This window comes from Malaya genurostris, chromosome 2 (genome assembly GCF_030247185.1).
Source record: "Malaya genurostris strain Urasoe2022 chromosome 2, Malgen_1.1, whole genome shotgun sequence".
NCBI classification, from domain to species: domain Eukaryota; kingdom Metazoa; phylum Arthropoda; class Insecta; order Diptera; family Culicidae; genus Malaya; species Malaya genurostris.
Genome location: NC_080571.1, coordinates 93417422 through 93443732, shown reverse-complemented (window position 1 = coordinate 93443732; position 26311 = coordinate 93417422). Strand labels below are relative to the sequence as shown.

The 26311-nt window shown below is 37.1% G+C and overlaps 1 protein-coding gene across 5 annotated transcripts in view; it reads left to right on the top strand.

Moving 5' to 3' along the window:
• LOC131432486 (uncharacterized) overlaps positions 1 to 26311 on the top strand; it is a 335082-nt gene that overhangs the window by 280141 nt on the left and 28630 nt on the right. For all 5 annotated transcript variants that reach the window (XM_058598792.1, XM_058598794.1, XM_058598791.1 and 2 more), the window contains 3 exons: positions 24947 to 25179; positions 25344 to 25693; positions 25819 to 26085. In XM_058598792.1, coding sequence (XP_058454775.1) covers positions 24947 to 25179; positions 25344 to 25693; positions 25819 to 26085 — 850 coding nt within the window. The remainder of the gene's footprint in view (positions 1 to 24946; positions 25180 to 25343; positions 25694 to 25818; positions 26086 to 26311) is intronic.

Below are 26311 nucleotides of genomic sequence, written 5' to 3'. Positions count from 1 at the left end.
CGAAGAAACGAAGAAACGAAGAAACGAAGAAACGAAGAAACGAAGAAACGAAGAAACGAAGAAACGAAGAAACGAAGAAACGAAGAAACGAAGAAACGAAGAAACGAAAAAACGAAGAAACAAAGAAACAAAGAAACAAAGAAACAAAGAAACAAAGAAACAAAGAAACAAAGAAACGAAGAAACGAAGAAACGAAGAAACGAAGAAACGAAGAAACGAAGAAACGAAGAAACGAAGAAACAAAGAAACAAAGAAACGAAGAAACAAAGAAACAAAGAAACAAAGAAACAAAGAAACAAAGAAACAAAGAAACAAAGAAACAAAGAAACAAAGAAACAAAGAAACAAAGAAACAAAGAAACAAAGAAACAAAGAAACAAAGAAACAAAGAAACAAAGAAACAAAGAAACAAAGAAACAAAGAAACAAAGAAACAAAGAAACAAAGAAACAAAGAAACAAAGAAACAAAGAAACAAAGAAACAAAGAAACAAAGAAACAAAGAAACAAAGAAACAAAGAAACAAAGAAACAAAGAAACAAAGAAACAAAGAAACAAAGAAACAAAGAAACAAAGAAACAAAGAAACAAAGAAACAAAGAAACAAAGAAACAAAGAAACAAAGAAACAAAGAAACAAAGAAACAAAGAAACAAAGAAACAAAGAAACAAAGAAACAAAGAAACAAAGAAACAAAGAAACAAAGAAACAAAGAAACAAAGAAACAAAGAAACAAAGAAACAAAGAAACAAAGAAACAAAGAAACAAAGAAACAAAGAAACAAAGAAACAAAGAAACAAAGAAACAAAGAAACAAAGAAACAAAGAAACAAAGAAACAAAGAAACAAAGAAACAAAGAAACAAAGAAACAAAGAAACAAAGAAACAAAGAAACAAAGAAACAAAGAAACAAAGAAACAAAGAAACAAAGAAACAAAGAAACAAAGAAACAAAGAAACAAAGAAACAAAGAAACAAAGGAACAAAGAAACAAAGAAACAAAGAAACAAAGAAACAAAGAAACAAAGAAACAAAGAAACAAAGAAACAAAGAAACAAAGAAACAAAGAAACAAAGAAACAAAGAAACAAAGAAACAAAGAAACAAAGAAACAAAGAAACAAAGAAACAAAGAAACAAAGAAACAAAGAAACAAAGAAACAAAGAAACAAAGAAACAAAGAAACAAAGAAACAAAGAAACAAAGAAACAAAGAAACAAAGAAACAAAGAAACAAAGAAACAAAGAAACAAAGAAACAAAGAAACAAAGAAACAAAGAAACAAAGAAACAAAGAAACAAAGAAACAAAGAAACAAAGAAACAAAGAAACAAAGAAACAAAGAAACAAAGAAACAAAGAAACAAAGAAACAAAGAAACAAAGAAACAAAGAAACAAAGAAACAAAGAAACAAAGAAACAAAGAAACAAAGAAACAAAGAAACAAAGAAACAAAGAAACAAAGAAACAAAGAAACAAAGAAACAAAGAAACAAAGAAACAAAGAAACAAAGAAACAAAGAAACAAAGAAACAAAGAAACAAAGAAACAAAGAAACAAAGAAACAAAGAAACAAAGAAACAAAGAAACAAAGAAACAAAGAAACAAAGAAACAAAGAAACAAAGAAACAAAGAAACAAAGAAACAAAGAAACAAAGAAACAAAGAAACAAAGAAACAAAGAAACAAAGAAACAAAGAAACAAAGAAACAAAGAAACAAAGAAACAAAGAAACAAAGAAACAAAGAAACAAAGAAACAAAGAAACAAAGAAACAAAGAAACAAAGAAACAAAGAAACAAAGAAACAAAGAAACAAAGAAACAAAGAAACAAAGAAACAAAGAAACAAAGAAACAAAGAAACAAAGAAACAAAGAAACAAAGAAACAAAGAAACAAAGAAACAAAGAAACAAAGAAACAAAGAAACAAAGAAACAAAGAAACAAAGAAACAAAGAAACAAAGAAACAAAGAAACAAAGAAACAAAGAAACAAAGAAACAAAGAAACAAAGAAACAAAGAAGCAAAAGAACCTTTTTTCTCACTAAACCGATTCCCACTGCGAGAGGCGATGTGATAAATCATATTTTCCCCCGTAGTACGAAGCTCGCTTAAGAACTAAGAACAATATACCAAGTTCGTAGAACGAAGAACGAGAAGCGAACAAGGAACATCGTAGAACATGGAAACATTGTCATCCCTACGCAAATTTGATTTTCCCAGCGCCAGGGAATAGCATACGTTACTTGCCAATTCGCCCATGGCGGAATCTAGTGCAAAACTATGTGCAATGCTTCGCTGGCTGATTGGAGACGGTTGGAATGCTGGTGGCATAGTTCACTGATGCATTGGTCGCAATTTTACATTCTCCATTGACAGTTGCCGCAGGACTAATTCCATTAACCCAGCAACCAAATACGTGAAACAATCCGGATGAAACCACCGGAATCAGCTTTTGCCATTTCAGTGATGGTGGAACAAAATTTTCTCGACAGTGACAGTGACAGTAGTTGAATTAAACATGCATATATTTTCACAAGTGATGGTTTTGATAGCATCGCATACGATTTATTGTAATTTATTTATTTATTTATTTCGTCAAGCAAATGTAGACTACATATAAATTGTTTACAATGTTCACTTACATACTACGCATTATTTCTACGACAAAGCTGAGATTTGATTTGATTTTTTGACATAGTAAGGTCAAGATGTTCGCAGTATTGATTGTAATGGCGCATTATTCGATTGACTGGACTGTATTTTGCATAATTTGTTCTAGTGTTTCTTTCTAAAAATAATTTCCTGGTTCGTAATTGACGGCTAGGTGTATAAAAATTTAGTTGCGATAATAAAGAAGGTGATTGAATGCGTTGAGAAATAATGTCGCTGATAAAATAAAGCATTGCAAGGTCGCGGCGTTCTTTAAGTGTTTGTATATTGATGAGCATGCAGCGTGCTTCATATGATGGTAGAGGAAATGCTGTCCAGTTTAATTTACGAAGTGCATATAAAAGAAATTGTTTTTGAATAGATTCGATGCGTTCTTCGTGAATAATATTGTATGGATTCCATACTAGGCTGCAATATTCCAAAATAGGTCTGACATATGTACTGTATAATAATTTAATTGTGTATGGGTCCTGGAAGTTATGACTGAAGCGTTTAATAAAGCCCAGCATGCTATTTGCTTTATTGATTATGGTATTGTAGTGTTCCACAAAAGTGAGCTTGGAGTCTAAGATTACGCCTAAATCTCTTACAATTTTACATTTTTCTACAAGTTGATTTCCTAGATGTATGTTTGTGGGTATAGTTTCATTTTTCCTACTGAAAGTTATTAAGTTACATTTTTTTACATTAAGTTGGAGTAGACTTTTGCAGCACCAAATGTAGAATAGATTGATTTCGTTCTTGAATATTACAGCGTCGTTGATATTTTTTATTTCCATGAAGAGTTTCATGTCGTCTGCATATATAAGCACTTTCAAATTTTTGAGTATGAAGGAAATGTCGTTTATATGTAAAATGAAAAGGAGAGGCCCTAAGTGAGAACCCTGAGGTACGCCAGATGTTACATTAATTGGTTCAGACAGAATGTTTTGGAAGCGGACTACCAGTACACGATTCGTTAAGTATGATTTGAGCCATTCAAGAAGAGTATGTTTTATGCCATATTTTTGTAGTTTGTGTAGAAGTAAAGGTATGTCAATACGGTCGAAGGCTTTGCTAAAGTCAGTGTAAAGAGTTTCTACGTAGTTGCCGGCGTCCATTGCATTCAGTGTGAATGTCATAAATTCTAAGAGATTTGTTGTAGTTGAGCGGCCTTTAAAAAAGCCATGTTGTTTGTTTGTTATTACATTTTTAAGTTGATGAAAAAGTTTTTCGTTTACAATTTTTTCAAATAATTTTGGAATGCATGAGATAATGGCTATTCCACGGTAGTTCCGAATGTTAGATTTTGCACCAGATTTAAATATTGGTACAAGAAAGGAAGATTTCCATGCTTTGGGAAAAGTACATTTATTAAGCGATAAGTTAAAAAGTAGTTGTAGTGGTAGTGTAAGTTCTTCAGCAAGATTTTTTAAAAATATTGGTGGTATACTGTCAGGTCCAGGCCCTTTTGAGGCGTCTAAGTTTTTCAGTGCTGTCGAAATGTCATGTTCTGATAGATAGTTTACAGAGATGGAGCTAGAAAATGCAGGTATGAAAGAGAAGTATTCACGGTCACGGTCAGTTTCTGAATAAGATGTATATACTTCTTGGAAAAAAATTGCAAATTGATTGCAGATTTCTGTACTATTTTTCCCTACATGTTCGTCGAGGTGCATTTGAGATGGAAAATTGTTGCTTTTTAGTTTAGTTTTTGTGTAGTTAAAAAAGTTCTTAGGGCAAGTCTTTATTTCGTTTTCAATTTTGTGGTTGTATTCTTCGTGTGCTGTGTTAATGGCTATTTTGAGTTGATTGCATAGATTTAAGTAATTTTGAAGATGAGCGTCACTTTTTTCTTGTTTGTAAGTTTTGTGTGCTTTTTGTTTCCTATTTTTCAAATGTTTTAGTTGTGAATTGAACCATACAGGTAACTTGCTGTTATGATTTTTTCTTCTTCTTTTCATGGGCAAAGTTTCGGATAATATTTTGTTTATAATGTGATAGAATTTGTTTACTTCGACGTCGACATTTCCTTCTGTACTCAGTATGTTCCGCCAATTTATTATACTTAGTCTACACTTGACTTCTTCAAAGTCAATTTTATTGTATTCCGGCACTTCCTCATATTCCAAGTCGTAGGGAAGGGATGCATTGTGTGTAAATAATGAATATTCAATTGCGGTGTGAAATGCTTCATTTTTCCATAATGGCAGGTTTGATGCATTCACACAAAAGTCTTCTGTGCAATTTGTGAAAAGAAGGTCTAAATATGCATTTTGTTGATTTTTTACGGAGTTTACTTGATGTAGGCCAAAATTAGAAATTTTGTCGAAAAAGTAGTGCAATGTTTCGTTTTCTCCAACGACTGGGAGTAAGATTGATTCATTTTCAATGTCAGAAATGAAGTCCGCATTACGTTGATTGAAGTCGCCAAAAATATGTAGCTTTACTTCGGGTTCCATATTCGAAATAATTGTGTCTAAAGATTGAAGGAATAATTCAAAAGAGAATTTGTTCGCATTTTCACTATACATACACTCATAATCGCTATGTTGGTAACATTCATGTGGTTTTGAAGATGTTGTAGGAAGCTTAATGTAAAGAATAAAGTGTCCGATGCCACTGAAAAGGATCATAATAAGACAGTAAAGGTAAACAAACTACGGAACCGCATTGAAATTAAAAATTATGTTTTGTAAATGAAGACCGATGCAAACCCACGAAAAGTCTCAACCTTTTCAACAAGATAACAAAAACACACTACGCAAACCACATAAAGGACACCTGATAAACATAGCACCAGTGACAACCGGACATGGCTCGTCCATCACTTAGAACGATATTATTGAACGAAATATGCACAATAAACTTGCTACCATGAAGCTTAGATCGGAAGTCTGTCACCAAGTTTGCTTTAGAAAAGTTAACCGTACGTTTGCATATCCGTTTGTCTATGACAGGCCCTGATTGACGGCATCATTGTAGCGGTACGGCAGAGCACTGGTTTTTGCTGATCTGAGATGCCAACCCAGTCCCAAGTCCACAGACGATTGATAACGGCGACGCAAATCACAAGGCGACCCCGAAAGACACCCCAACACGTGTTTATGCGACTGAGGTTGGGCCATGCGAACAGGGTTCTTAGAAGGATAGAAATGGCCATCAAGCATGAATCCATTTTCTAGACGAACAATATTTACAAAAACCTTCGCCCTCCTGACCGAACCTATTTCTTTTTATTCATGCTTTCCTTCTCTTATTTGTTTGGGGCTCCTTGCCTAATTCCGGTACACTTTAGTAACTGTGCTTTTCGTTGGGAAAAACACCGCAACGTGTTTTCGCCTTGAAAATTCCTGCCGGATTTGGCAGCCACCGGAAATGTTTTTGTGGTTGGTTAACGAGAGTGCCGGGAAGTTTGTGGATTCGAACTGAAAAAGGATGTGATAATTCAGTTAAATCTCACTGAGTTGGGTGGCTGTCGGTGTCTAAGACCACCAATCTGGAATGTTTCGAGTCCCGATCAACAAGTTATAACCGGTTTGTAACCGAAAACAGTTGTCGTGACGAGCTCTGATGTGAGTTCGGATTGAATAGTTGATCGATCAACAATACTATCAGATAAATGCTAAAGTGAGCAGCAGATTAGATTCAATACTTCAATACTAATAATTCTGATTGAGTGAAGGGACTCTGTTCAAATAGTAGCGGGTATACAAAACACAAAGCAAAGTGAAATTGTAGTCCTTTTTAAGGGAAGCCTTAAAAGCTGATAATGGCTTGAAAAACAAGAAAAATTAAATATCGTTCGTGATTAATGCATAAGATTTAATGATATCGTAAATTTATTTAAAATTGATGGGGCTGTATATGCTCAAAACCTTACCACTATTACAATTTTAAAGAGCGATTTTTGAGAGGTATAGGATTTGATTCAAAAACAGACACAAAAAATATGAGAAAATAGACGAAATCTTATTTAGAATCGATAGAACGATCAGTATAATTTAATGTTTGAAGATGATTTCATGCCAATGTTGGCCACATACCGGTAAATAAATGCTTCAATATGTGTCAATCGTTGCTGGTTTATCCTTGTTGACATGACCCTCACATGGCCCTACAAGAAATAGTCCACCGACGTTTAATCACACGATCTAGGTAGCCCAAAGCGTGAGATAAACTGTTCACCCTATGCGACTCTCAATTTGATGATTGCTTCGCGTGCCTTGTGGGATGTGGCACCGTCTTGTTGCAATCACATGTCAGGCATGTGATATTCTTCCATTTTGGGCAAAAAAAAGCTCGAATCAGCAGACGGTAGCGGTCTTCACTCCAGATGCGGCAATTTTGCTTGTTGACGTATTCATTAAACCAGAAAGGAGCTTTCTTCGCTGTTAGTAAAAATTGGTGCACTCATCTCGGAGAAAAATGAGTGAGTTACGTTTTGGAGATACTGATTTTATTTTCCGGTACTTCCGGAGCCGCATTCTAGGGACCGGTATTGTCAATTTAGCAGAATCCAATTCCAATTTAGAGAATTTGTTTCTCTATACGACGGCTTGACATTTCAAACACTCATCACACTGTTATTACGGAACAGAAAGTCAGATCCGGACAAAATTTAAAAATTTTGCAGAGAACTTTGAAAACTTTCATTTGAACCTAAGTTCAAGAAAATCGATCAAGCCACCCCGGAGTGAAGTGAGTTAGTTTCGTTTTGGTGGTTTTTGGCAACTACTTCCGGTACTTCCGGAACCGCATTCCGGAGACCGATATATCCGATGTAAGTTTGGACGGCTGTTAACTTACCAGACCTGAGAAGTAGATCAATTTATTCATTATTTTTAGGAAATTAGCTTATCTTTAAAAATTCTTTCTTAAAAGTAAACTACAGCTACTCACAAAATTGATCGTACACACAAAAAAAAATCACATTTTCACATTTTGCTTTTCAATTAGTAAATTTTAACTAACAAAATATATGTAATTTCAATGTTTTATATTTCATGAATTAGATTTACATTTTATTTAAATATTAAGATTCTTCCCATTTGGTGGTTTCGATTGCAACAAAAAACGCCTTAGTTCTATCTCACAAAATTGATCGTACACTTATTATGAAAATCTGCATTATTAAGTGTAGCTGGGGAATGCGGATTGGAATATCAAATTTAGTACTTATGTTAGTATGGCCTCCCTTAGCGTCGATTACGGCTTACAAACGACGGGGCATTGGGTCCACTAGTTCTTTGCGCAAGATGCTCGGATGTTTTCCCATACTTATTTTATTTTCTGTTTTAGCGTGTTTTTGTTTGATTTGTTAGTATTCTTAAACCGCCGATTAATTTTATCCCATGGGTTTTCGATGGGATTCATGTCTGGTGACTGTGGAGGTGTTTTTTATTGCTTAGGAACGTTATGTAACAGCCATTCCCGAACAACATGTGAGGTGTGTTTTGGATCATTGTCCTGTTGGAAACAATATCCTGATGATGGTCCTAATTATTGTGCACTTGGTTTTAGGTTACGTTTTAGGATATTCATATATAGCATTTCGTCCATATTCCGGTCGATAAACTCCAGTGTTCCTATGCCTGAAAGCTGCCATACAACCCCACAACATAACACAGCCACCACCATGCTTCACTGCTGATCTAAAATTTTTCTAGTTGAGCTCTGTATTTGGCTCTCTTCCAACAATTTTTCTGCCATCAGATCCAAAGCAATTTATTTTTGTGTCATCAGTAAATATTACCTGATTTCAAAACTACAGAGGTTTGTTTACATGGGTTTTGGCGAACTCAAGCCGCTACATCTGATTTACTGCTGATATGAATGGTTTTTTACGGGCAACATGACCATGCAGATTAGATTTCCGGAGAACGCGGCGAACAGCTTCAGTAAAAACAGGTCGGTTAATATCTTAAGACAATTCCGCCGTCAATTTCGGTTCACTCATTTTCGGGTAATTTCGACAGGACAGGACAGGACAGGACAGGACAGGACAGGACAGGACAGGACAGGACAGGACAGGACAGGACAGGACAGGACAGGACAGGACAGGACAGGACAGGACAGGACAGGACAGGACAGGACAGGACAGGACAGGACAGGACAGGACAGGACAGGACAGGACAGGACAGGACAGGACAGGACAGGACAGGACAGGACAGGACAGGACAGGACAGGACAGGACAGGACAGGACAGGACAGGACAGGACAGGACAGGACAGGACAGGACAGGACAGGACAGGACAGGACAGGACAGGACAGGACAGGACAGGACAGGACAGGACAGGACAGGACAGGACAGGACAGGACAGGACAGGACAGGACAGGACAGGACAGGACAGGACAGGACAGGACAGGACAGGACAGGACAGGACAGGACAGGACAGGACAGGACAGGACAGGACAGGACAGGACAGGACAGGACAGGACAGGACAGGACAGGACAGGACAGGACAGGACAGGACAGGACAGGACAGGACAGGACAGGACAGGACAGGACAGGACAGGACAGGACAGGACAGGACAGGACAGGACAGGACAGGACAGGACAGGACAGGACAGGACAGGACAGGACAGGACAGGACAGGACAGGACAGGACAGGACAGGACAGGACAGGACAGGACAGGACAGGACAGGACAGGACAGGACAGGACAGGACAGGACAGGACAGGACAGGACAGGACAGGACAGGACAGGACAGGACAGGACAGGACAGGACAGGACAGGACAGGACAGGACAGGACAGGACAGGACAGGACAGGACAGGACAGGACAGGACAGGACAGGACAGGACAGGACAGGACAGGACAGGACAGGACAGGACAGGACAGGACAGGACAGGACAGGACAGGACAGGACAGGACAGGACAGGACAGGACAGGACAGGACAGGACAGGACAGGACAGGACAGGACAGGACAGGACAGGACAGGACAGGACAGGACAGGACAGGACAGGACAGGACAGGACAGGACAGGACAGGACAGGACAGGACAGGACAGGACAGGACAGGACAGGACAGGACAGGACAGGACAGGACAGGACAGGACAGGACAGGACAGGACAGGACAGGACAGGACAGGACAGGACAGGACAGGACAGGACAGGACAGGACAGGACAGGACAGGACAGGACAGGACAGGACAGGACAGGACAGGACAGGACAGGACAGGACAGGACAGGACAGGACAGGACAGGACAGGACAGGACAGGACAGGACAGGACAGGACAGGACAGGACAGGACAGGACAGGACAGGACAGGACAGGACAGGACAGGACAGGACAGGACAGGACAGGACAGGACAGGACAGGACAGGACAGGACAGGACAGGACAGGACAGGACAGGACAGGACAGGACAGGACAGGACAGGTACTAAAATATACATCGAAATTTACATTTACGAACAAAACGGGGGTTCGTAAATGAAGGTAGTACGTGAAAAAAAATTACGTTATTTAAGATTAGGTTCGCAGAAATAAATTACGTTATGTGGGATTTATTTCGTAAAAATAGTTATGTGTAATGAATGTGGTAACTCTCAATCATATGGCCATAAGTGGACTCAAGAAAATTATGTTTGGGGTCAGGATATTCCTTAAGGGGCGGGTAACGTCTAATAGTTTTGAAAAATCATTTATTATTTTCTTTATATTTTCCTATAGTAATACATTTCATAATTTTCCTGTGAAATTTTCAAGCCTATTGGAACGAAACTCTGGAAGTTATGGTCCTTTATCTATGGCTATCTCATTCTATGAAGAAGCAAGAGCTTGGCGCACAGGCTTAAGATTTATACTTCGATTGACTTCAAAACTTGACAAAACATTCTTGAAATGTTCCATTATAATAAATTTTAAAAGAAAAAATATGATGTTTTTATAATGTTGGACCCTACGGGCTCCCTGGAGTAATTAATTGTTTCCATTGATTTTATAGACAAAAAAACTTTATAGACAAAAAAACAAACGCGTTTTTCTCGAAAGCAGGTTTTAAAAGTTCGTGTCCATCGTTATTCAAAAACTACTGCACCAATTTTTTTCAAATTTTGCACACAGGAATTCTACATATTTTATATGTAGAAATATAAAATAGCAGACCCCAACATTTCCCTTTTCGTTGTTTTTTTACTTTGGGAAGGTTTAACAGCTACAAAATGGCGGCTATTTTCGTGAAAAATTATAGTTTTCACTTTGAACAACCACCAAAAATTTCAAAAATGAAAAAAAAAATCAAACAGAAACGTTGGGGTCTAGAAAAATTTCTTTTCTAACTATGCATTGTCCATTTATTCACTTCTGATTAGTCTATGCTGAGATACAGTGGACACCGCAAATCATGATTTTTTAAGAAGCGTCCTTAAAAATACCTCATCACCGACTTATTTCTCAATATTTTTCCTCGAAAAAATTACAAAATGTTTTTCGAATGATGCTTTTTATCATGCAAAACATTGGAATTTATTTTGTTGAACGATAGTTCTGAAAAAAAATCGCAAAAATGATGATTTTTTTCATCGTTTAGACCCTACCCCCCCCCCCCCCCCCCCACCATTTAAAATCCCTTACATAAGCATATGTCAGAAAACGATGTTTGAGGTTTCTGATTCCCAAGATGGTAAAACAATATGACAGATACAACACTTTTTCAGATTTTATCACGTACAATAAAAATAACTATGGTTTGCCTAACGCTGAAAATAAAAATATATTGAGAACACGCGTGACACAAAATTAACTTGAAGCAAAAGATTTATGTTTGAAACGCGCTTAAACATCATTTTCCGGCATCTAATGATCAAATCCTAATCAAAAGTACCCATATGATAATAGTTTCCATGGAATATAAATGAGCTGAAAATATTTTTCATTGTATGCAAATATTTTTTTCATGATTTTTTTCTTTTTTTTTATTTGGCTCGTAAAAAGAGTTACGTAAAAAGAGGTAACGTAAAAAAAGTATTCGTGAATGGGTGTAAAAAGTTGAGAATTCGAAATACAATTGTGGCTTTTGAGTGACAACCTATACCTTTTGATGCACCAACTTGAAATAATGACACAAAAATTAAAACATTTGGGCTGATAAACACGAGCTCGCTCACGGTTTGTAACCACCACAACCCGCACACGGTTCTGGGTGCTCCCGGATTCAAGAATGTCATTTTCAATTCGCGTGACCTGAGACTGATTATATTCCCGTGACTAAGCGGTATGCTTAGTGTACTTAAAATTCTCCGGCAAAATCAAGTGACTCTCTCCACAATTAACGGTACGACTTTTTCAATTATTTTGAACACCATTTACATTGAAGAACACAACACGAAACACAGAAATACTGCTCATTCCACCGGTAAGTCCGTACTAATTAGCTAGTGGAAAGTTTTGCTGTAGTAAACAAACTTAGTCACCGGAATCTGTGGCTGGTCACGCTAGTTATGTTTCCTTATATTGTTTCCTGTGACAAAATATACAGATGCTATGTACCATTCGTCGTCAGTTTGAAAATTAATCTTGGAATCCGGATAAATTCAGGAATGATTTATTTCGATACTAGATTATTATTCTTCCGCACACAATTATTGCTTCGTAGACAATTAATTAACTTGGTATATTTTTAATTCTACTATCAAAAAATGCCGTTTCTTTCTTCTAAAACAAATTGTTACTTTCGACCACATATTTGTGAAATGAAATCTAAATGGCCTCTTGCCATTGATTCAAATTCGCTTCACCAAATTGTATCCAATGAAAAGAGCATCTCAGTCGTACTTTCCTCTGACCGGTTGAAATAGGTGAACAAACATCGCAAATCGTGTACTGTTGAACATACTATATGTATTCTATCTGTGAATGGTTGCTTGTTGCCGACGGGCAGCGAAAGTTGTATACTATGCGAGGAAACAGTTTCCTTTTAATGATGTGAAGTTAAATAATAGCCATCATCGCAGGCAACGGGCGTTTTCTTCGGCGGCGCCATACGGCCGGCTCTGCCTGTTCGTTGCATTTCGTTCTATATGTAAATGATGCACATTGCACTTGGAAACACAGAAATGCAAAGTACCTTATAATAATGAAATAAATTTTTATATGCAAATTTTAGCCTTCGGGAGCTTTGTTTTTCAGTCGGTTCGGTGAATGTAACTGACCATGAGCCGATTTAAATTTAAACATTGGATTTGGTTGTTTCAACCTTTAATTTTAATCTATCGATTGAAATTTCCCCGCTTACTCTAATCTCCAATCGTTGAACAGAGCAAATAGTTACATGAATTTGTTTTTATTCGCACAGTTACAACACAAACACTTTCTTATAAATACATACATGAACGGGTACAAATAGGTTAAGTTTAATGTAGTTTTGAAAACCCGTTTAAGTATCTTTGAATGCAAAAACCGGATAAGAACATTGAGTACAAGAATCGGAGTTGGACTTTGTCATGAAAAAATTGTTAAAAAACATATTTTTTGCAGGAACCGATCAAAAATCTTTGAAAGAAAAACCCGGATAAAAGCATAACCGGTTCTCCGAAAACAAACGTTTTTATCCAGTTTTTGCATAAACAGTGTCGAGAGAATCGTTCCTTCGAAAAAAAATTTCAGTTAAAAATCTCAAAATATGTAAATAACTAATTGTTAAGCTCTAAAAAAATCGCAAAAATGACGTTACTTCCCCTTAAGGGTATTTATTTTCATGTACTATGTGACTAACTATAGGGTTTTATCACTGAAAAATAGGTAATGAAAATGTTTTCTTAGGCATCGATTATCCCTATCCGCAAAATCAAGAATAATTATGATGACTATTATTATGATGATTAATATGCACAAAATCCCATTCCGTTCAATATGAGTGTCGTTCCATAACCGCACACGAGATGATGGAATGATAATCATTCAAAATCACTTTTACGATTATCAGCCATGCAGCCATTTTCACTGAAAATGGTGATATTCAATATGGCGGGTAATGTATTTGAAATCAATTTCAAACTAATCTTACTGTACCATGGCTGTTATTAAAAACAATTATAATGACATCCTAAAGCATGCTACATGCAACAGTTTAAAAAATATTAACACTATTTACTTGAATTTGATACAGAGAAGTAACAGGAGCGCAGGAACGAACACAATAAAAGCGTTCAAACTAGCCCGGTGGAGTACCGAGTACCGATCTATCGTAGTCAACATAGCTTCTCAGCAGAGGACTGGTTCAAACGTTGCGCAAAATAATACACTCCCCTTACTTCTATAAATCAAATTCATGCTAAATAGCGTTTAATTCGGTTTATTCTATTTGGACCAATTATCCGAATTTTTGATTAGTTGGTATGAGAGTGGAAGATTTTTTTTAGTATTCTTAATGAAATACCTTTGCTACGCATGCACCTAAGAAAACCTATACCAACTCATATTATTTTCGTTCATGACACAAGAATTTGATTTAAATCGAGTGTCACCTATGAGTTTCAAATGGCCAATTACCAAAAACCTGTTCACTGCGGTAAGCTTTGTGAAAAACAGCACAAGAAACTTTCTTCAGCTAACGCATTTTGCCTTTTGAAATATATGATTCAATTAAAAAAAATTTCTGTATTCTAGAACAACCCCAATACTTCTCAGAGTGTAATAAAAAAAAATCATTACTTGCGCGACTACAGGTCGATGATATAAACTAATTTCAACGTTGTTTTGTTGACGACTCACGAGTTATAAAACAAAATTCTGGAAACAAATGATCGGCTAGACAGTCGTAAATGTCGCGTACTGATACAACTAAATTTTCACTGCCTACTCTCTCTTGCTAGTTTTAATATTGTTAACGATTTAAAAATCGTCCCGGGCTGGCGGTTCAATGCATAGGACGCTGGTCTTACAAGCCAGTTGTCGTATGTTCGAGCCCCGACCTGGAAGGATTCTTAGTGTCAGTAGGATCCATAGTACTACCCATGCAATGATTCTGTACACTGAGAATCGGCTGCGAAGTCTGTTGAAACAGAAAGGCCAAACTCCACAAAAGGAATGTAATGCCACGACTTTGCTTTGCTAACGATATAAAAAATCAGTTTTAATTCACCTAGTAGTGTTATGATATTCATATTTTCATTCATATTAATAAGGGATTCATATTTTCATTCATATTAATATCAAAAAGCTCTTGTTTGAATATTGACTAAGAACAAAAAAGTTTGTTTGGGCATATATAAGCAAAACCTTCTCAATTTTTAACAGTTTTGGTCCAAGTTAATAGGAATTTTTCGTTTGTTTTTGCATTTTCGCTCTAAATGGCGGTTTAAAATTTCAAACACATCTCACCCTGTTGTACCCGAACCGGAAGTGAGATCCGAACAAAGGTCAAAAGGGGTTTACTTTCACAGACGATAACCCTTTTATTTGAGTCTAATTTTGTGAAAATCGACTCAGTTCTTTCTGAAAAATTTTGAGAGCTTAAGTTTTCAACCACTATTTCCGTTATTTCCGGAACCGGTATATCTAAAATCGGTTCGTTTTACCAGCAACTAGTCTATAAATTGAAACAGTTTTGAATCAAATTTAGAAGAATTTTGACGTTTTTTGCATTATCGCTCTTTGTGACAGTTTGCAATTTCATACATATTTTAAATATAATTTTGCGAAAGTCGGTTTAGCCGTTTTTGAGAAATTGGAGTATTTTCCGGTTTGGAGCATACGAGAACTTTCCTTGTGCTTTCGGAACTAGGAGCGAGGATCTGTTATACCCAAATTCAATTTATTTGGTCATCAACTAACCATACCTGCCTAATTGAAGAATTCTAAGGCTTCTTCAAAGTATGGCTCGATTTTTTCAAGTCATGTATAACAACACTCTCATCAAAATAAAATATTTATACTTATGAGTCTGTAATTCCGGAACTGGATGCCGTATCTGGATGAAATTTAGAAGGGTCATATGGGGTTGTAAGACCTTCCATTTGCACCTAAGCTTGTGAACATTGAATGAACGGTCTAGTTAAAGGTCTAGTGGTTTCATAGACTGATTCGTTTTGGACAAATTAAACGTTCGATTGCATGACGTATTAGAAAAATGACAGTATTTTTGAATTCAAAACAAATTTTATTACTAGAACCATTCAAGCTGCTTACAGCCATAATTGCTGGAAGAACAGAATTTGTACAGACCCGAATTTGTATTCACATGCAATTTTGTCGTTGGCAGTCGCTTAAACCAAACGAAAAAAAAAAACATATTGCTTTTGTCTCCAGATTCGGCTTTAACATCCGCTCGTCTCCCCACTCTTTATTGGTTCGCCACCTCAGCCGCAGAACTAATTCGATCTTTTCTAGGTCCGACGGTCATCTCTGCTAGTTTCCCCCTACCCTCGTCTGTCCATCATTTCGATCGGAAAAGTAACATAATCAGTCAAATTAACACTATATACCGCCATTAAAACAAAACATTTCTCTCACGCTCTTCTCCTTTAAATTTTTCTCAAATCTCACCATCGAACAAACCGAGGGGCCGATGACATTTGACCCAACGAAATCTAGGACACCATCGCCATCGGATCCGAATCTTCACCGCGGGCCATCCGCTGGGGTAGGTCCCCAGGGATGTTCTCCGCGGCCCAATATCAACTAGAAACACCATCGCTACGCTCAAACAATAACAACAGGAAGAACATCAAAACCAGGGGTCATCTACTGGACTATCCGGTCTAACACCTCACCAGAACCAGGACCGAAAACACCGGCTGGTTGGACCCGCGAGGACGCTATCCGCGGCCCATACCGTTACTCTCTTCATCGAATTTTCGCTTCCTAGTTTAAACTGAAATAAAAAAAATACACTCAATTTTGTTTCAAAATGACATGTAATTACTATTCTCGTTTCCCCCCGGTGAACGACCAAAAGGTTAAAGCCGGGGTAAAATAAATGATATTAATAATAATAATTTTGTCGTAAATACGACTTACTTTACTATGGGGCGCCTTTTCAAAATTTACCCTCTGAGAGAGTGATAAGTTATTGATCGTGAATATCTCTTGTTGTATCTAACGAATCAACATAATTTTTGCTACATGCCATCGGAAATATGGTCACAATTTGATGCTTAAATTTTCAGTTGTGTGACATAATCTCAAACAATTCAAAATTACACTTTTATGAAATGTTTGGTATAAACGAGTATCAAAGAGAATAATTCATAAGGCGCGTTTGCCTTTCTCGTATTTTGAAAGATCATAGCTCAGTGATCTGTGAAAGGATTTATATAATCTAACCAATAGAATCAAAATTTTCCAACTTAAACGTATATAGCAACATCATTGAAGTATTTCAATAGTAAACTATTGAAAAACTTGTCTCATTTGACTCATGTCAACACCAGCCAATCAGAACGCGTTCTGAGGAAGAGAACAAAATATCTGTACAACAAATCGTTCGAGAAAAAATGTTCCGAACAGTGCTTTATATCGTAGTGAGTTCCACAATTTGGTCCTTCTGAAAGGCAGAAATGAGTCCCGTACAGCATCCTGATAGTTACTTTCAATGAAATGCAAATCCAAAATGAAATATTCGACATTAAAATTCTGTATGCGGCTATTTTTATTGCCGTTAGGACCGCCCATTAGTGAAAAAGCTACAAACGAAATCACGTAAAAAGAAACCTCTTAACAAAAATAGGATCAGTTTGGATTCTATCGCCACTGCGAGCAGATGTATTGTGTGTCGTTTGCAAAGCTAGTTTCGTTTCCGACAAGAGCGATTACGTCACAGCTGCCTTCTTTGTTTTTGCGAAAAATGTGAAAAAGGGAATGCTTGCATAATTCGTACAATTGATCAACTAATTGATATTCAGAAGTGTTAAAAAACATGTCAGTTGTTTTCGTATTCACGACGTCCAGTTATGTCTCTGAAATTACCCACCCGCCTTTTTTTGCATGGTTTTTATATTTTCCTAGATACATAAATTATATAACTAGGGGAGCGTGCTATTAGAGCCAATTAGTTCTGATTCTGATAGATACTGGAAATACTAGTTCTGAAACTTGTGACTTATTTAACATTTTTAACAGAAATATATACTTCACATGCCGAGACAGCCAGTGAACTACACTTTCTTAATTTCCAAATTTTTAAATGGACTTCATGGAATAGCACAAATATTTATAAAAAAATTAACTACCGCACTTACAACGCCATCACATCATCTCTTCCATTTATATCGAGCAAAAGGAAAATTTCTAGAAATATGGAGAACTTCCTTTTTAGTAATAATTATTAAATCAGGTTCAAAATCAGACGTCCTTAATTATCGGAGGAGCTCGTGCTTCCAAACTTTTTTGGTAGAAAACAAAATTAAAAGTATTGTAATAAATAAAAAGATATGTCATCCCTTCAGGAAAGATTCCACGGTTTCTGGAAGTGATATGCATCGAACTAACAATCTTTCTCTTCCCAAGTTTGGTCGTGACCGGCGTCGGTATTGATCAGCACTCAAGGATCATTGCAGTTTGCAATGTAAATAACATAAGGAATGGAATTATTTTACCAATGCTAATTATGAAAACACTCGATCCCTGAACTTAAGTAGTAAATAGAAACGCATTGTATTTTGTTCTAAAAGCATGTGATAAATGATTTTATCACATGTTTGAAAAATCTGGAAAATATACAGCGTAATGTGCTGACAAATGATTTATTTTTGATGTAAATTCTAGAGTGGTACCAAAAATTGTAAGTGCGAATAAAAACATTCGAAAATTTTGAACATTTTTTTTACATGAAAATTTCTAAAAGAAGTCAGGAAGGTTTACCATAATTCTTGAAATATTCCTGATATTTCATTTTGTTTGCTAAATAGGTTTTTGAAAAATTAAAATAAACTGAAAATCAGAAGAACCACCCTAACTCCACAAATATGGCAGTTGAAAAGTAAAAATTTTGGGTAAATCATATCCAATACAAACCCTTTCAAACAGCTTATATCAATTTAGTTTCTGTTTGGGGGCAGTTTTTATATGCATGCTACACCCTTTCCCTCTTTTCAAAAGTTATATCCGGGAAAGCATGTGCACATATGAAAGTGCTTAAACAGGAGTCAGTTTCAACCCTTTAACTGATTTGATTTTTGACAATTGACAATTAATCATGCGTCTCCATTAAAGTTCTATTAGAGAGGAATACGTACTGTGCGTATCTACTAGAACTAAATACCATGCGTTTCTTTCTAACAGAGCTTCAATAGAAACGCATAATTGATTTTAATTTATTTTCAGAAGAAATGAAATGTTGTGGTCGTCAACATTTAAAAACAAATATGAAACCGAAGCACTTGACCGTGTTCAACAATTATTTATTCAATACTAAAAAATTCGAGCCGATCCAACAAAAAACGTGATTAATCCACCTAGCAGTGAGATGATACCTTTTTTTTATCAATACGCATGTGTTTTTGCATGGATATTCTTAGGTGTTTTAGTTCTCATGACATTATTTTAATTATCATCGTTTCAAACGGCAAATTGAGAGTTTAATCACTCATTACCCTGTAATTTCGAATCTGCAAATCGTATCGAATTTCAATCTTAACGTGTGACATTCGATTGAACATTCCATGAGATGTCGAAGTAAGTTCCACTTTAGAGTTTTTCGTCATTATTTATGGTACTTCCAGAGCCGGTATTCAGGAATTATTACGCCAAACAATTTACATGAAATTTATAAACTCATTATCTGTAATTCCAGAATCGGATAAAATTCACCAATTTTGTATGGGACCTTAAGTCCTGTAATATTTGTTTTTGAAGTTCGATTTGGTCTTTTTTGAGAAAATGATTGAGCTTTGAGAATCGATTCGATACTGGAACCGGAATTCTAAAATCGGTGTAGCCGAAATCAGTTAAATTCACCTGAGCAGTGTGTAGACATCTTTGAGAAATTGTAGTGCGAATTAAAATTTGGGGGTACATTCCGAATCCAAAAACGAATACCGCTCAAACTGAAATAAATTTATTTGGTGATCGACTATCCAAATCTGCAAACCCGATAAACCTGATTAATTTATGTGAAATTGACATTTTTATACTAATCACCCTGCATTTTCTAAACCAGAAGTCGGATCTGACTAAAAAGTAAGAGGTTTTATAGAATTTTAAGACCTCTCATTTGAATCATAGATGATTCTTAGATTTCATTTGAATCTTAGATCGGTTCAGCAATCTACGAGAAAAATTAATTGCATTATTTTAATTTCGTTTCACATATCATCCTGTGGTTCCGCAATCAGAAGTCGGATCCAAACGTAATTCAGGAAGCTTGTTTGGGAGTATACGACTTTTCATATGAATCTGAGTTTGTAGAAAACGGTTTAACCATCTCCGAGAAAATTGAGTGAAATTATTTGTCACACACGTATTTGCTGATCTCGACGAACTGAGTCGTATGGTATATGGAAGTCATGTTCTTCCAGCATTTATTGCTGTAAATAGTTTAAATCAATATAATTATGGAATTACTTCCAACTCGATAATGCTGGTATCATCTGGTTTACATATGCCATATTCGAAAGATTATGTTGCCAAAAATGAACCGTGCTAAAATTGGTCCGAGCCAAATTGTCATAAAAAAGGATGCTGTACACAGTCTTTTTGGTACTTAGAAACAATTGTATGTAACAGTACAAAAAATCGTGTTTCATGTTGCTCCCAAGCATTGCTTTTTCATACAGCGCTCAAAACTCCTACTACTGGAATAAGGCTTACACAAAAATATCGATATCTCCGTTAAAAATGGACGGATTTTAACAATCTATGGCTTGTTGGATAGGTATTACCGAGCGAAATCTAAGTCTAGAAACATATTCTGTTTTCAAGGTCAAATGTGACTGATACTGTAAAAAAACTGAAAATTTTGACATAAAACTTCGTATAACTCAAAAAGTAAACATCCGATCTCAAAACCATTCAATAGCGTTCTGGGTGACGGGGAAACCTTTCATTTGCGACTAGTTTGACCAAAATCGCAGCCATCTCTGAGATCTCGACCTCTTAGTTGACAACACAAACACACACACACAGACATTTGCTCAGTTCGTCGAGCTGAATCGATTGGTATATGACATTCGGCCCTCCGGGCCTCGGAAAATTTTTCGAAAGTTTGAGCGAATTCTATACCTATTTTTTATATATATAAAAAAGGTAAAAAGGAAAAATTACTATAGGCCTGATTTTTTAATTCTTTTTGTGGAACGGTTTCTTAAAAAATCAAGTAAAATGAAAATCAATAGATCAAATATGGCAGTTGAAGGGTTGAAATTTTGAGGAAAATTGCCACCAGTCAAAGCGCTTTCAAATGTGGTATAGCAATATGATTTTTTGGAGACAGATTTCACATGCAAAGTGGCCTCAGTTTGAAAGTGCATTGTCATTGATTATCAAATTTATAGAATTTCGGTAATAATAATTTGATTATACACTTCATGATGTATTTTTACTGTTCTCGCTAATTTTTCATATTTATCCTACAACTTAAAATTAAATTGAAAAAAAATTTCTGGGGGGAGAGAGCGTAGCAAATATCATCAACAGGGGAGATTGTGAAAAAAATTGTATAACTTGACGAGAATCGATAGGTTTTAAAGACCATAGAAACATTTTGCATACATTAGATATGACTATACGGGGGGTCGATGTAGCAAGTGCCTGTGAAAAGGGGGGTGAATTATTTAAAACGGCATAATTCCGAAACTACTGAACAGACTGCCACCAAACTTCGCACAGATACTTCATGCTTTTCTGAGATAGTCATAAGGGTATTTTAATGGTGGAAGGAGCGTAGTCATGACCCCCCCCCCAAAATGTGTCTAATTCGACGAATATATTTTTAAGACAATAGAAATATTTAGATATTATTATATGGGGGGTGGATGTAGCAAGTGTTTTTAAAAGGGTGGAGGGGGGGGGGGTTGTAATGTTTGCAATGGCATAGCTCCAAAACTAAATAACGGATTGCTATCAAACTTGTCAAATGTACTTCTTGCTCTTTAGAAATTGTCATAAACGTATTTTTAAGGGGGAGGGGGGGGGGAAGCGTAGCAAGTGTCATTAACAAGGAGGGCTCATAAAAAATTTAAAAGACCATAGAAACATTTTGCATATATTAAATATTATATGGGGGGGGGGGGTGGATGTAGCAAGTGCCTTAAATAGGGGGTGTAATATTTGTAACGGCATAACTCCGAAAGTACTTAACGGATTGTTATCAAACTTGTCACATGTACTTCTTGCTCTTTAGAGATTGTCATAAACGTATTTTTAAGAGGAGAGGGAGCGTAGCAAGTGTCATTCCTCCTTGTTAATGACACTTGCTACGCTCCCTCCCCCCTTAAAAATACGTTTATGACATTGTCATGAAAAAATTCATATAACTTGACAAAGACTTTAGAAACATTTTGCATACCGTAGATATGATTTGATGGGGTTGGATGTAGCAGGTGCCTTTAAAGAGGGGAATGTAATGTTTGTAACGGCATAACTCCGGAACTGCTGAACGAAATGCTATCAAATTTGGCACAGATACTTGTTGCTCTTCAGAGATGATCATTAGAACATTTTCAGGATGGAAAATATGTTGCAAGTGTCCTTAACATGGGGAGAGGGAGTCAATGACGAAATTTATATAATTTGAACAGAATCGACATTTAGACTAGAAGGAGGGGTATTAGAAAATAAAACTTCATCTCCCATTTTTTTGTAAAACAAGAGAGTGTCAAGAATTTCAAGGTCGTAGTAGATAGTATTGCTGTTGTTAATTCGAATGAAACTCAATTTTCTTTATATAATTTCAAAGGATCTGGTTCCATTTAACCGGGAAATTCAAAGAACTAAGGGAAAATAATCTTTATCTGCCCATGAACGCGAGTCTCAGCATAACTACGGAACAACTTAACGAATCGCCACCAAGTTTGGCACAATTACCAAAGGTGGGAATCGATATTTTTTCAAAAGCACAGATACTTTCTACACTACTCAGGGTTATGGATGGAGGAGATCTGTAGTTCACTGACAAAAAGGAAGTTAAATCAAAATAGATTATGAGGTTATTTTGAGGATGAGAGAGTGGAGTAAGTGCCCCGAACAAAGAAAGTGTAAGGGAAAATTGATCGGGATTTACGAAAAATTGGTACTTCTTTACGAGTACAGCATATTTATAGCAACTAAGTGAGGTTCACAAAAATATTCATAAGAGGGAGGGGGAATAAGTATTCTCCACATTGGTCTGAACTGACGAAATCATACAATCAACGTGCATTTTATTATGTAAATTGAGAAAACTGTCGACTCAAGGTGATTGAAATAAGATTACAACAACATTTGTATTAACTGAATCATTATTCTATAGGTTTTCCTCCCAGGTGTACGACTAAAATGGTTAAAGCCTTGGTAAAATAAATTATATAAAAACGTTATTCTATAGTACGAATGTAGTTATGATGTTAAACAGATTTTCGTTATAAAATAATCATTATCAGATGGAAAATTTTAAGCACTTACTTGGAAATAATGATGTCATAAATTTTTTTATAAAGAGAAGGTAGTAGCAAGTGTTTACAGCCATGAAAGCCAAAGATATTGTAGATCAAATGTGATGGGGAAGTACGGAAGTTCGTTACAAGCACATAAACATATGAAACTCGGAGGTTACTAAGAAGGCATTTATGGAGAGAAAGGTGTTTTAAATGTTTGTAACAAAAGAGTTCAAATATAAAACTGACCCAATTTGTCGAGAATACCATGAAAATTATGATTATTGTGAGATATGAGATGAGACACTGATCATTCGCAATCTGAACATGAACGGAGTATTGTTCAATCGGGTTGCCTTCTAAGTTATGTTTCACTACAATCAGAGTATTTCACTAAGCAGGGCAACTTCGAGAATTTTTTCCCTTCACGAAACATTTTCGAGCAACGCCGGGTAATTCAGCTAGTAGTATGTAATAAAAGAGTTTTACATTTCGTCTTCGATTCATCAGTACATGACCAGTTTATGTTGAACTATTAATGCCATCACGTGATTTCACATAATCCACCAAGCAGACAAAAAAATTGCAGAACACATACCAATGTCTTTCCTGACGTTCCGAACCAGAATAACATGTAATGACTTTCTGATCATTATTACCTATCTTGAACCAAATTTCATCCAAATCAAAGATTGTGTTACTTTTTGATTGTTCGAATAACTTACTTCCGTAGAATATTTATTCTGTCTAAAACTTTTCCAACATGTATTTTAAACAAATGGCTTTAGCCGAATCACGAATCGTGCAAGATTAATCCACACTGAAATGTTTATGAACCTGGTCCAACAATATAAACCAAACAGAATCCCATTAAATGCACCGCAGGCTGAGCCGCAGACGCCACCGTGTTTTTCGGTCACTCCACTTTTTATGTTCTCCCCTGTCTGCAGCAGATGCAACACGATGTTATTTTTTATGGAAATTTAAATTATTGCAGCACTTTCGCACCAACAGTGGAATGTTCAACAGAAGCAATTTGGCAGCTTGTACATTAGTTGTATTGGACGAGAAAAAAAGTCCCAACGGCTGGTCATATATTAAGTGTCCGACACGAAGCTGAAGTACATTTTCAGTGAAAACCGCGCCATGATCGAGGGTGTATGATGATGACGATAAACAATCGAGTCCTGGCTTGAGAGATGCATCGGTGCGTGACAATTTTGGAACTAATTAACGTCCCCAATGCCAGTGCACTGCTGTGTGTGTGTGAGTGATGTTTGTTCGGGAGCCGCTGTACTTCAGTCCGTCATCCGTCGGGTTGACGCCGTTTCTCCGGAAATGAAGGGAAAAAGTTAATTCATTCTGTGCAAAGAACAACCTCAAACACTTTCCACCAACATCGGAAAGTTTCTTAATAATCTGTGTTGTAATGGTCGAAGAAAAAGGGAAGAATGAATTAAATTAGTTTTCTTTGGAAGTGCGCCAGTTATTGTGTCCCGTCAGTAACTCGGTCGAAGTATATAAATAGTGATACTTTCTAGTACTTTTAAAATCCTTTATTGGATACTGCCTTCAGTCCTCCAGCGGCACAGAAATTGAGATATATAAAATTAGAATAACGTATCGGGTATTACTGCAGGTCCGGTCCCTTTGGCGCAAAAGACGCCACAGTCCCCGAGCCCGGCCAATGCAAGACACAAACCGATCAGTGAATGCAATTACTGCCGGTCTGTCCCGGCGTCATTTGAGCTGAATTTTATTATATCTTTCATCTTTTATTTTTTCCCCTTGACAGGATATTTCCCACTGCAGTCGGAGTACTGCCTGGTGTGGATTTGTCTGGATGTGCTTTTCTGCACCGCAAGCATCATGCATCTGTGCACAATATCGGTGGATCGATATCTTTCGCTGCGGTACCCGATGCGGTTCGGTCGGAACAAAACGCGAAAGCGGGTGGTGCTGAAGATAAGCTTCGTGTGGCTACTTTCAATCGCCATGAGCCTGCCGCTGAGCTTAATGTACTCGAAGGTAATTGAATGGGCTTTTTTTCTCCTTTACCCGCTTCCAATGGAAGAAACCAGCATTTGCGATTGATTACTTTTCTCTAGCTCTCTCTCTCTCTCTCTCTCTCTCTCTCTCTCTCTCATCCCTCTATCTCATCATCTTTTTTTCTTCTTTCTATAATTACCCAGAATCACGCTTCGGTGCTGGTGGACGGCACTTGCCAGATACCGGATCCGGTCTACAAGCTGGTCGGTTCGATAGTGTGCTTCTACATACCGCTTTGTGTGATGTTAATCACGTACACCCTGACGGTACGTCTACTCGCTCAGCAAAGCCAAAATCTGGGCGGTGGTGCCGGTTCCAGTGGCTGGTCTAGCGGTTGGCTCGGCCAAACACCGGCTCTCGATCGACGGAACACCTGGAAGCGCATCATCAAACTTAGCCTGCCATCGACGCCTAATCATGCCCACTCGGCGGCCTCGACCGACACCGAACTGTCAACACTGGACAATCACGATCTGTGGCTGCTGGAATCGAGGTACGTTTATTTTCGAAACTATATCGACATAAACACGGTATCAACTCCGAAGCAAACGATTTCGAACGAGGTTTATTTGCTAGCTAATTCCGCTCTTTCCTCCCGTTCGTTTACAAATCCAACAGCATTCCGGAACCAACCCCTTCCACCATGACGGCACTGCACCAGTTTGGCGAGGAGATGCTGAAACTTTCGCGTGGGTTGGAAACCGTAACATGCAGTAAAAATAACAGCACTGCTGCTCTTTCTGCTGCCGCTCAAAACAGCACCACGCAAACTGCCGGATGTGGGACTTTAACCACCCTGCAAGTCTCACCGGAAACCACAAAGGGCAGCAATGGTCACGACGCTGGGCAACCGAATTCGAGAGAACCTAAAAAGCATCCTTCCAGGTGTGTAGTCACTGTTTCCTTGCAAATTGAATACATATATGAATGAATTTAAGCAACCCGCCAACGAAAACAAACAATGGTAGCCATGACAATAGACTCCGGGTGCGGAATTCTCTGTGTGGTTGGTCTGACTTTGCGGAAAATGCTACCTGCTGTCGACGAACGACAGCATCATGGGGACTATTGGCAGATTCGGAACGTTGCTCACGGGAATCCATATTTATAT